Source organism: Dufourea novaeangliae, unplaced genomic scaffold (genome assembly GCF_001272555.1).
Source record: "Dufourea novaeangliae isolate 0120121106 unplaced genomic scaffold, ASM127255v1 scaffold228, whole genome shotgun sequence".
Lineage (NCBI taxonomy): Eukaryota > Metazoa > Arthropoda > Insecta > Hymenoptera > Halictidae > Dufourea > Dufourea novaeangliae.
The window spans coordinates 4258202-4270760 of NW_015374150.1; the positions used below are offsets into that span (position 1 = coordinate 4258202).

Genomic DNA, 12559 nt, shown 5'->3' on the forward strand with positions numbered 1-12559 from the left:
AATCTTAATTTTAATTCAGAAATAGTACTCATTATACAAGTAAGTGTAGTTTCAAAAATAAATATCAAAATACATTTTAATACAAATTATTATTAAAACATGATCCGTTTAAAGAAATCGTAAGATGCGTTTATCACTCCCCAGCTAATAAACGATCTCATACAGTTCAATTGTACACCTTTATAAAATGAAACTAAACTTCTATTTCTTGCTATATATATTTCACGAGTAACAGTTATGAATTTTTCAAAGTTACCGCCTACCTTTGACTGCATATGTATCTTTATTACATTCATTGGATAAAATATGGTGCTTGTAAAGCCACCTATTAAAGCACCGTTAACAAAACTTGTTACCAACGACTCCTGGTTGCCCATTAATTCTTTTGACTGTTCTCTTAAAATAAAGAACATAAGATTAGAACAGCTATTCCTATATATAATTGGAACTAAACCACGGTAGCACTCCGATATACCATAATTCTTCAATAAATATTTAAATGCATGAGAAGTATTTTTAAATTTATCGTGGTATCTCCAATCTTGCAGTAGAGTTTGTACTCTCTCAAGTGGCATAAGTATAGCCTCTGCAGTGCCAGCAAAATGGGCAGCTAATATTCTAACTAACAAATCATTGTTTGTCAATACGTATAAACGCTTTTTGCATCCTTCATACATGCTAAACATTACACTAAGAGAAAGAGTTTTTTGGCAAAGGGGTGGTAAAATTCCACGGTATAACAATCGAATGCCTTCTTTGGATATTTGTTTCAAAGCAGTATTGGCTGGTATATCTTCTAAAATCTATAGAGTAGAGCAATTAGAAATTAGTCGTATTACGTATATTGTTCCATAATGTTTTCTACGTACCTGTCTAAATATAATCTTATTAATGGGAAAGGTAACAGAAACATTAATAACAGCAGCCCCCCAGCCACAAACAAATTCTTTAAAGTCATTACTGTTTAATGTTAACACTGATTTCAATGATACTTCCTGCGAAGTAACATTATTCATTTTAAAATTCTTTTAGAATAATTTATTCGATAATACTATAATTTAAAGCAACCAATCATGTTTATTTGTCTTCTAAATCATCCTCTCCAAATCGTTCAGATCAAATAAATCATTTACCTGTAACGATCAAAATATTATGTTCTCTATAAATTACACAGAAATGCATAAAGTGAATGATAATTATTTACAAACGAGAATTATGAACACAATGGTACGAAACAATATTATATATCATCTAAGTGGTATATCAATTGGTGTTAAACAAATTATGTGGGAAAAAAATTAATTTTTTATAGACTGAAATTAATTGCACTTAACGTGTTAATTATAGAAGGTGTATTTATTCAAACATATTTAACAAAACAATGTAAATCTCTCGAGGTAATCTACAAATTGTTGCATATGATAAACAATAATTAAATAAACAAATCTTAATACGTAAAATATTTTATCGTTTGTTGCATTACGTAAGTTGCATACAGTGAATACGTTACACGTTGCGAATATGATTATATGATACAATTGGATACAAAAGGTCGACTCACGATTGTACGATTCATGGCTTAACCCATATTGACCCATATTCTTCGTGTCACATATATTTCAGGGTCAGAGTCATTGTCGTGTGTTTCTCAATTTATTCGATTTCCACATTGTTTTATGAATGAATGAGAGCAATATCAAAGATTACACACAGTTCATAAAGATTTCAAAGATCTTTTCACAAACTCGGCTGAGAAGGGAGCCAATTAGAAGTTTCTTTTGGAGACTAATCAAAATTGGCGCATCCTTCGAAAAGAATATGTATCTTCATGTGTAATAGACACTCATAATACATACATAACTGTTTATTATGCAAGTTGATACTAGTCATCTCCGAAATGAGAGCTCTTACTTAACTTTCACATTCATCGATGCGTGACAACATCTAGAAAAGTCTAGCAAATTGCGATTTTACATATGCGTCGCATGTAGAGGTGTCAGATTACATATTAAAGATTATGTATGTATGTATTTATTGAAGACCCTAGGCTTTACTCAAGCCCATGGATCTAAATATTACAGGAATAATCAAATATGTACAGTAATTTTATATGTTAATGTTATAAATAAGAAGAAATTTTTGAATTAATTGTAATTCTTTCACGCGAGGTTTGACCAGAAACATATCAAGAGATAAAGGTAGTTGCCACCCACATCGTTTGAGGTTTCTAATTAATGTCGTTCGATGACGTTCTAATAGGGGGTATTAAAGATTAGCACAGACGATGTATGGGATATAGTACCAAGTGTCATCTCGTGACCAGATTATTATATTAATGTCAATACCCGACGATACCAATATAGCACATCGTATGTACATATGTTCAAATTATGTGTATCTGATGTCATTTGGCGGGAATAAACATGTGCAGTGCTCCAGTTTGAAGGACGAATGTAACAATAATTATGAATTATAAAACACGACGCCGAAAATATACATACAATTTAATTTAGTATACATTCAATGCTGGTAGTTTCTAGTGTTGATACATTTACTTTATATGTATGTAATGGAAAAAACAAGTGATGTCATCTACGACGCAATACCCAAGCTAATGGCCAATTAGTATAAGTCTCTTATCGCTAGATGGCGAAACCCTTGCACTCCTGCAGTCATCTGTCGGTAACATTTATTTAAAAATTTGAGCATTGTGTCACAGATAGCGTAACTAGCCAAATGATATGATTTCATAAAGCAAATAATTCTTGCCATTATTTGCACTGTATCTTATGACCAGAACGGCAGTCATTATTCGAGTTAGGATTATATTTAGTATAATTTATCTGCCCCCTATAGAATTGTATTGATACCTCTTTATTTTAAAAAATTTAGATTAATAAGCTATTGTAATTGTTCATTGAAAAGGAATACTAATAACTATTTTACGGCTATTTTAGGTCTGAGGCGTCTTTAAGCTGTCTTCAAGGCGTCATGTGCCATCTGAGAAGTGCCAAGCTCTAATTATAAAAGTCATCGAAACAATGCACAAACAATTGTTTTAAGCATCTACAGAGGAGAATCTATTTCAATACATACTATGAATACATAACAAGAAACACGAACGCATCTGTTTTACTTGTCGGTACAGTCAGGTACAATATGATACTGAATAAGCCTTCGAAAAACATGTACACAACTATATACAATCACTTCTAATGACATAAGTCATAAAGTAATTGCCAAAGGTTATTATAGTGTCTGATCACAATATATATGTGTGTGTAGACGTATACTTACTTAATTATATAAAAGACGCAACTTCCTCCGGTACCATTTATAAATTAGTTCAATTTTTCGCAACGATAGTATCTTTACAATTGATGAAGTGGGGCTAAAACCTTGTCCCAGTTTTGCGAATGCACCAAATCAGTTGCTACGTCTTACGCACGTTGAGTTTTAAACAGTGTAAACGCGGAAACGATCTCCTTTAATTTCATTCTGCCATCCTTATAAGTGTCTCAGGGTATTCGTGTCTTTATCAACGTCAAAATGCTTCGAGTTGCAAACTTGGTCGCTCCAAGACCTCGAAATTTGGTAAAGATCATCAACTCAAATATCAGGTGAGCCATTGTTTCTCGGTAATGCAACATTTTGAGCAGTAACTGTGACAACCTGTTGCAATTAACTCTTATCGATTAAGTACATATGGCTATATAGAGGTAACAGTTGTATATTTTATTCATGTACATATACATATAAGTATATGCACTTTTGTTGATCGTTATTCAAATTTGAAAAAAATTTGTATACATGTTTGTCAATTAGAACGTCAGATATTTGTGTTGACATTTGTCTATCAGTTAAGTGAACTTTGAACCAATATACACGGTGTCTCGCAATAACTGATATAATCAGGAAAGAGGTCATTTTATGTACAAAAATAGATCGAAAATACACAATAAAATTTGTTTTATGAAGCTTTGTCCTCGAAAAGATTAAAATTAAAAGTTTATTTGGTAGTGTATACTTCAGTTCATTATTTAATTAACTTGATATAAATTGTCATATTGTACCATTGTCTGTTTCTACTACAAGTAAAAATGACGAGTAATAGACAAACACATTACTTGATCATGTTTTAAAATCTAAAACATGAGTTTCATGTATTTGTAGATTCGATGTTTAAAAAAATTAAATTTCATAGAGAAAAGTATTATTTTGCAATATCAATTTGTTCTCGTACATAGAATGGCTTCCTCCTTGATTTTATCATTTCTTGTGGAACGCTCGGTATGTGCACGAATTTATTTTTTTTTTATTCATATACTTATATTTGTACATGTCTTTATTTACATCTTGTGTTGAAAATATATATATTGTAAATCTAAAATACAAGTTTAAAAAGATTTTTATTTTGGCATAAATTATTTAATTTCATTAATTATTATTCAAAGAATGTAAATTTAAAAGTTGTTGAGTTTGGGAATGAGCTTGCAAAATTATTATGTTTTACAGATGTTTAGCAACACAAGCAGCTGTGAAAAATGCATCAACTGAGAAAGCAGAGAAAAGTGCAGCTGCGAGGGAGTCTCACTCCTTTACCATGAATAGTTTCCGTGGCCAATTACAAACTAACCAAGTATTTCCTTTCCCAGAAACTTTAACAGAAGAGCAACTTGACACATTAAAACTTTTAGTTGATCCTATAGAAAAGTTTTATGAGGTAAAATAAAAAAAACTATTTTATTTGTTATTTATTGATACATGAAATTAACTTTCATTAACTACATCTCTCTAGGAAGTAAATGATCCAGTAAAAAATGATGAGAATGCATCCATAGATGATAACACTATGGCTGCAATGTGGGAGCTTGGAGCATTTTCTCTTCAGGTTCCACAAGAATATGGTGGTTTGGGATTAAGTAATTCTCAATATAGTAGATGTGTTGAAATTTGTGGGTATCATGATCTAGGTGTATCCATCATTCTTGGTGCACATCAAAGTATAGGATTTAAGGTATAGTTTTGTGCATAATAAGCTTTACAACTGGTGGTTATGTTATTTCAATATTTAAGAATATCTACTAATGTATGCTTTAAACACAGGGTATACTTTTGTTCGGTACACCAGAGCAAAAACAGAAGTATCTTCCAAGAGTCTGCAATAAAGAGCTTGCAGCGTTTTGTTTGACTGAACCGAGTTGCGGTTCGGATGCTGGTTCGATTCGTTCTCGAGCTATTAAGTCCGCGGATGGATCGTATTATGTATTAAATGGTAGCAAAATCTGGATATCAAACGGCGGTTTGGCAGACATAATGACCGTTTTCGCGCAAGTTCCTATGAAGGATCCGCGAACAGGGGAAACAAAGGACAAAGTCACTGCATTCATTGTTGAAAGATCGTTCGGTGGTGTAACAAATGGACCACCAGAAAGGAAGATGGGTATCAAATGTAGTAATACGGCTGAAGTATACTTTGAAGATGTTAAAATACCAGTAGAAAATGTTCTAAGCGAAGAAGGTCAAGGCTTCAAGGTATTGCTACAATTAATACTATAAAATGAGGGAGAAAGTATTTACATATTTTACGGTCTTTCTAGGTGGCAATGAGTATCTTAAATAATGGACGGTTCGGTATGGCGGCTGCGCTTTCGGGTACCATGCGTCATTGTATTAAAAAAGCCGTAGAGCACGCAACACAACGTGTGCAGTTTGGACGCACGTTAGATAACTATGGAGGTATTCAAGAAAAATTGGGCCGTATGGCAATGCTACAATACATCACTGAATCCCTTGCATATACGATTTGTGGCAATATGGATACAGGTAGTCAAGACTACCATTTAGAAGCTGCAATTTCTAAAGTACGATTCATTTAACGTGTTAATTGTATTATTTTACTATATCAGGCGTCTCATAACGTATCACGTGTTTTACAGTGTTTTGCATCAGAGTCCGCATGGTGGGTTTGCGACGAAGCTATTCAAATATTGGGTGGAATGGGATATATGAAAGACGCCGGTCTCGAACGTATTATGCGAGATTTACGTATTTTTAGAATTTTCGAGGGAACTAATGACATTCTCCGTCTCTTTGTCGCGCTTACTGGAATTCAGTACGCTGGAAGTCATTTGAAAGAATTGCAGAAAGCATTTAAAAATCCCACTGCTAACCTGGGACTGATTTTCGAAGAAGCAACAAAAAGAGCAACGCGAGCAATTGGATTAGCATCGGCACCCAGTCTTACACATTTAGTTCACCCAAGTCTGCAAGAAAGTGCTGCATTATGTACTAAGGTTTATATTTCTTTATAATGTTGATGTAAATGTGTCTGCAGCTTCTGTGTGTAAGCTTATATTTGTAGACATGGCTTACACCGGAAAGCTTTGTGCACCAGCAATTTAATTAATTATTACTAAATGATAATCACTCGTCTGTAGGGTATACAAGCTTTTGGTGAAAGCATAGAATCTAGTCTCATCAAATATGGGCGAGGAATTGTGGACGAGCAATTTATTTTGAACAGAATAGCGCAAGTAGCGTTTGATACGTATACTATGGCTGTTGTACTGAGCAGAGCAACAATGGCTGCTAAGAAAAATCTTCCAACTGCAGAACATGAGCTCCTTATGGCTCAGACTTGGTGTGCTGAAGTATGAATATGTTTTTGATAATTTTCAATTTTACTATCACTTACAGTACATTATTACTATCATTATATTAATACTTTTTGTTGATTTCATTGCAGGCATCCAATCGCGTGAATCAGAACTTAAGCGCAATTTCTTCTAGTAAACAGTTGGATGTATTTAATAAATTAAGCAAAATTTCGAAGAATATGTGCGATCATGGCGGATGTGTTCAACTAAATCCTCTAGGTTTTTAATTACGTATTATAATTATTATAATACTATAAACACCTAACGCATAAATTAAATCATGACACTGTATCATCTTGAATCTGAAACTCTTATGCGGTAGTTTCTTTTTCGAACACTTCAATAAGCAACTAGCAATGCAATTTGTAACATAATGTTGCGGGTATTATATAAATTTTTAATTATACATATATGTATAAAATATTTTTCGTACTTTTACACAAATTATTGTAAATAAAATTGTTATAAATAATATTATACACATGAAGACAGATGCTGTTTATTTTCCGTTAATCCTCACAGAATAATAAAATAAGTATTTTAAGTTGGGTAACATACACGGTATTTATGTAATTTTTATGTAATAAATTAAATTAAATCTAAATAGAAGAACCGTGTTCACTTACACATTTTTTTACCATACATTTAAAAATGTTATTTAACATTACTACTATTCTTTTTGTTTCCACTTAAGATTTTGGTATTAAATATAAGAAAACAAGTACCATAAATACTTTTACATTATAACTAATATTAATCTTCGATTACATTTTTCTAATTGCAATATATAAATGCAGAATTCAACAATATCACAACATTATGCAAAAGTAAGGATATACTTTCTAATCGTTTTACATCCGTCTATAACATGGAAGCACACAGAATATTTGTATAGCCATTGTATGATTGAACTTTTACAGCATCCATAGAAGACAGTAATAACATTAAATGTGGAATAAATTACATGCATAAACGTAGAATCGTGTAATTTATTATTTTGAAAGATACCTCTTAAGTTTGAGATTCAAACTATCATTTCTTGGAAGTTTTCAACAAAATGATAAAATTATTCATCACATTCGATGTATCGGTTTAGATAAAAGTAAACAAATAAAAATTCATTCGATGCCTCCCATACGATTTGAAATCTTCAACTTTGTAAAAGTAAATATCACTTAACGATATCTCACTGTTAATCATTTTTGAATCATACATTGGCAGTGTTTTGTTCCAATTTGTAACAGGATCAACTATAAAAACAATTTGATTCTCAAACTTCAAGCTGCTAAAATACTTAACGTGTATAATCGATACCATTCCAAGTAAATAAGATACGGTTGTTTGAAAACTACTTTGACCAGGTATGATTTTATTACCGAATGTCTGAGACACGAAATTGGAAAGAATCTACTGCCGCTGATAGATATAACCGTGATCCATAACTTTTTTTTTCAGAAAAATAGAACAGTGGATTATTTTTTTTCGTGCTTGTTACTCCAGGTATGCAATCCTATTTTTAAAAACATACAAGTTCCAATAGTACGAATTCACAATTCTTTTTCTATGTAATGTTACATCTTATGATCTAATAAGCCTTTAAGAGAATACTGGCAAATATATTATCACAAATAACGAGAAGTATTAGTCAAAGTTGTGTAAAAAAGTAATACAATAACACATGAGACGAGCGAGGAATAGTTGTATTGTTACTATAACAGAAGTTTTTGTGTACATTTTCACACTATTCTTAGTTTGTGTATATTGTAACCCTGATGCTCCTCTTTATGAAAATAAATCTTTATTAATTCAGTAATCAAACTGTTAGCACTTTAATGAGTTCTTTCACATTGTTTCATATCATGTAGGACCCATTTCAGCAGTAGACGATCATAAACATACGAGATTTTTTAAGGATTTCGAAACTTGGTTACATTACATGCAGATCAAAAATGGTAATTTTGTACTGGTGTACAGATATAATTATTACTCGAAAACAAGACCAAATGAAACAAACGTTATATGACTTTTTCTTCATTGTTCTTTTACATTCCTATATATCACTTGTATCACTGAAGTGAGTCTTACACACGTTATTAAACGTTCTGTTTATATATTCTTGTTAACCTGCCGACAATTTGCTTCCTGAGAATTTCGTCGTTATTATTTTATGATCCACCTATGTATAATGTACTTACTTATGATGACAATGGCGAAAATATAATTTCCTCTATATACATTTTCTCTTTTTTTTTTTAATACACAGAAAGAATTTCATGTTACATACTATCAGTAATGTAAGATACATAGCAAGTAAGAACATTACCTGTACTTTAATTAATACTTTCTGTACACGGAAATTATGGAACTGAAACTAGCTAAAATGTTCGGAATATGTATTGATCTCATACCTAAGTGAAATGTTGTTTTCGTTGCATGTGATTTATTTTACATAATTATGCTTCTGAAAACAGCAAATGTATTGAAATGATTAACAGTTTGTAATACTAATCCGAGTTATAACAATAAGAAGTGTGTGAATATAATCAATATACTTTTGAAATGAAAATGTTAGTACATGATAGTACATGCTATAAGGATAAAGGTTTCCAAGTACAAAATGGTAAGTGGTATAAGAAAATAATTAATTCAAACACGCTTATAATTTAAGTTTTAAAATGTGTGTTCTTCAGATGAATGACTACATATGATAGACTGTTAAACTAATTTCATAGGAAATGAATGGAATTTGTGAAATTTAAACATACACTGCAGGAACGAACAATACTTGAAATACGCATTTTTAAATTTTCATTTACTTCATATTTAGTAGTTAGAAAGACACGAATAAAATTTAAACTTTCACCAATATTACTGTGACAGTGTACGCATTATAACATTTATAACACACAAATATAATCGCAATGGAAATACAGACTGTAGCTTCCAAATTAAAATGGATACTTGAGTGCCAAGATATCTCTTTTGTACAATTCTACTTACAATATTTTAATGTTTTTTAAAAAGTGTAATACATTTTAGTAAATGTATAAACTATGTATTTATTTTGCAAAGGAAAGTACACATAAAGAGTTTAAAGTGTATACAAACTTTCCAGATATTTATCCACAAACTAGTTAATAAGATTTTGTATTTTCAATAAACAAAAAAAGGAAACATCTTACCATGGAAACATTTTAACTTTAATCATTTTATGAACAAACAATGATTTTGCATCACTAATTGCCACACATATACTTACAAGCTTATAGATTTTTTTTTTAATGATGCAGTATTACTACCTGGAGTAACTTATAAGAGTTAGGAAAGCTAACCCTGTGCTATAGACAGATTTTTAAATGTTTGTCCATTCCAAGCAACCGAGATACAGTAATGTTGCAATAACTGAGTTAAAAGTTCTCGTTCATCCAACATTTCTATATGCTCGATTCGACTACGATCAGATTGAGATAGTGAATCATAGACCTCTACCATGGTCCATGCATTAGAGCCTTCCCAATTATTTATCGTAAATCTGAAAAAATAAAACAATTTTGTAACGATGTCTTTGAGAATGTGCATCAACTCTAGGTATACACAAATGTATGTACCGTCTTTGTTGAGTTTCCAAAGATTCACAGTCGTCTACACCTGCTAATAAACACCCACGACTACGTAAGTTAGACAACATAACTTGTCCAAACTTATCTTTCATGTTCACTTGCTCATAATTAACAAAAATACTATTTGTAAATTTTCCAGCAAGCCATTTTAATAATGTAGAAGTTGCACTAGTGTCTATGTACACTAAGACACATTCTGCAAGGAACATGGTTGGTAGATTAAAATTAACTTCTGCTTGTGATAATTTATTAGTAAGTTCAGATATGTGCCGCAGATCCATTCCCACCAAGTGATAATTGGCAGCATGCAGATCTGTTGTTGAAAACCTAATTTCTCCATCTATAAAAATCAATGCGAGTAATAATAAACCTGAACTATATAAACAATGAAAATTGGATATTTAGATGTAACACTACACCTTCTGTATTCAACATATCTATCAACTGTTTGTGCTTTTTGATGTGGTAGCATTTTCTAGCAGTGATGTTTGGAAAATCAAGCTCTATAAAATTTACTGGACACTTTCCTGTCTCTTTGAGTCTCCAATAAAGTGTGTCGAATCCTGCACCCAAATTTATAATTTGGCCTTTCTCACCAGACAACTGTATCATGCAAATAAACCCAGAAATTAATATTTTTTGTGTACTATATTCTTACTGTACATAAATCAATCAAGTATACATCTGTAACATTTTTTTATGACTATATGTAATCTTTACTCTATAATTTAATCTTTACTATATCATAATCTCATAGTTTAATATTTCATGATTATACAGATTTAAACAAAAATGTGAGTTGGGAACTGAAATTTCTGCTAAATAATCTATAAAATTATTTTAAAAGGTGGATCAGTGTAATTGCTTTATTTAACCACTGGTGCATACTGTATCATTTTGTGTTGCATCAGATAGTGTTAATAATGCACCGATTATTGCAGAATTAATTATTAATTCCCGCGATATTTTTCAAAAATTATTCGACAATAATATCTAAGCAATCGGCGAGTTTCATTTTGAGACGACGTTCAGTAAGAGACTTTTATTACAATTACATTTGTGAATCATAATTTTCATGGAGAAAAATCCTGACAGTCGTATGTAAGTTCAACCTATATTGTTGCTCCACGATATAAAGGGGGGACCTCGGAAATTAGGACAGGGCCTCGGTCAGGTCAAGGTTTCCGGCACTGCACACGTCCTTTGCTACTCGCGGATCAGCTGTATCCCGGATTGTTTCTATCATGCTTTCTAGGTTATGCCAATTTCGATAACGGAATTAACGAGAATCGTACAGAATTAATCAAAAGACGCGTACCTTCAGAAATTTCTCGATGAACACCTCGATCCCTTTTACCCGTGCGTAATAACCGCGATTGATTTCGGGCGCTTTTCGTCCGGTTTGCTTCACGAAAAAGTTGATAAATGGATCGGGCCAGTAACCAAGTTGAACCGCGTATCTTTTACTTTCACTCGCGTCGTCGTTAGTGGCCTGTATGGCCTCATCGTCAGCCATATCTTTGATCATCACACCAATTCTGGTTCACTTCAGTTATGACAAATCATTATTAAGCGTTTTAATTCTTTAGTCAAGAACCGTACCTGCCCTAGCCACTCACGAGAGAAAATTTCCCCAAGCGACCATACTCAGTATCACTCAGTATGGTATACTGCTGACTGGGAGTGCTGGGAGTCCCAGCATGTATAAGTTATACTGGCCTCCACTCGCGGCGCAAGCTTTTGCGTCCGCTTTGCGGGTTGCCTAGAAGTAGGGGTATCCCCCATACCAAATCTACTTTTTAAACCATTTATTTCAAATCGCTAATTTTAAGAAAAATTTCAAGTGAAATTTGCCTGTGTCTATACTGAAAAGAATATTGAATTTAAATAATTTTATTTGAAGTTTTATCCATATTTTATGCTAATTATAAATCAGAATAAATATAGTTATTGTAATATTAAGTTGCTGTTTAAATTCTGCCCGTTACTTTTTCATTACATTAAAAGAATCTTATGTATCAGATAAATTATTGTTACAAATACATAATAATTAATTATTATTCAATTGAAGAATCCTTATTGTCACTGCTCTAATTATATTCACGAGAGAATATGATTTAAATATGTAAACTCAATTGAAAAAGGTAGCTTAATGTAACAGTGTATAAGTACATATAAATAAACTTTATTATGCTAAAGTATTTAATTTCCTATTTTTACAGATTAAAATAGATAAGTTTCAAGTGGGTAAGAAATAAAAGTAGCATATTTGATCGTAGC

At 31.9% G+C, this 12559-nt stretch overlaps 3 protein-coding genes across 4 annotated transcripts; 1 reads left to right on the forward strand and 2 right to left on the reverse strand.

Moving 5' to 3' along the window:
* Positions 1-92: 92 nt before the first annotated feature.
* Positions 93-1619, reverse strand: LOC107191754 (solute carrier family 25 member 51). Of its 2 annotated transcripts, XM_015580855.1 has the most exons (4): positions 1562-1619; positions 870-1133; positions 476-803; positions 323-396 (listed from the first exon to the last, which is right to left on the reverse strand). In XM_015580855.1, the coding sequence occupies exons 2-4, from the start codon at positions 1014-1016 to the stop codon at positions 377-379; spliced, it is 495 nt and encodes a 164-aa protein (XP_015436341.1). In that variant the 5' UTR covers positions 1017-1133; positions 1562-1619; the 3' UTR covers positions 323-376. The 2 variants fall into 2 exon arrangements, with proteins under 2 accessions (XP_015436340.1, XP_015436341.1); XM_015580854.1 differs by having other exon boundaries at positions 93-803.
* A 1679-nt stretch (positions 1620-3298) lies between these two features.
* Positions 3299-7038, forward strand: LOC107191662 (very long-chain specific acyl-CoA dehydrogenase, mitochondrial). Its single transcript, XM_015580757.1, has 8 exons — positions 3299-3620; positions 4516-4723; positions 4799-5017; positions 5107-5535; positions 5601-5864; positions 5940-6296; positions 6441-6653; positions 6749-7038. The coding sequence occupies exons 1-8, from the start codon at positions 3550-3552 to the stop codon at positions 6884-6886; spliced, it is 1899 nt and encodes a 632-aa protein (XP_015436243.1). The 5' UTR covers positions 3299-3549; the 3' UTR covers positions 6887-7038.
* Positions 7039-9907: 2869 nt separating this feature from the next.
* LOC107191718 (leucine carboxyl methyltransferase 1) lies at positions 9908-11947 on the reverse strand. The gene is made up of 4 exons (XM_015580817.1): positions 11598-11947; positions 10699-10882; positions 10268-10619; positions 9908-10191 (listed from the first exon to the last, which is right to left on the reverse strand). Exons 1-4 carry the CDS (start codon positions 11805-11807, stop codon positions 9987-9989), a joined length of 951 nt encoding a protein of 316 aa, XP_015436303.1. The 5' UTR covers positions 11808-11947; the 3' UTR covers positions 9908-9986.
* Positions 11948-12559: the final 612 nt, after the last annotated feature.

Excerpts from the sequence above, each read along its gene's own strand:
- LOC107191754 (XM_015580854.1), bottom strand. The coding sequence starts at position 1,016 with ATGAATAATGTTACTTCGCAGGAAGTATCATTGAAATCAGTGTTAACA. Across the intron at positions 804-869 it reads ATAAGATTATATTTAGACAG|ATTTTAGAAGATATACCAGC; the intron begins GTACGTAGAAAA and ends TCTACTCTATAG.
- LOC107191662 (XM_015580757.1), top strand. The coding sequence starts at position 3,550 with ATGCTTCGAGTTGCAAACTTGGTCGCTCCAAGACCTCGAAATTTGGTA. Across the intron at positions 6,297-6,440 it reads GTGCTGCATTATGTACTAAG|GGTATACAAGCTTTTGGTGA; the intron begins GTTTATATTTCT and ends ACTCGTCTGTAG. Across the intron at positions 6,654-6,748 it reads CTCAGACTTGGTGTGCTGAA|GCATCCAATCGCGTGAATCA; the intron begins GTATGAATATGT and ends ATTTCATTGCAG.
- LOC107191718 (XM_015580817.1), bottom strand. The coding sequence starts at position 11,807 with ATGATCAAAGATATGGCTGACGATGAGGCCATACAGGCCACTAACGAC. Across the intron at positions 10,883-11,597 it reads TCATCGAGAAATTTCTGAAG|TTGTCTGGTGAGAAAGGCCA; the intron begins GTACGCGTCTTT and ends TGCATGATACAG. Across the intron at positions 10,620-10,698 it reads AGATATGTTGAATACAGAAG|ATGGAGAAATTAGGTTTTCA; the intron begins GTGTAGTGTTAC and ends TGATTTTTATAG.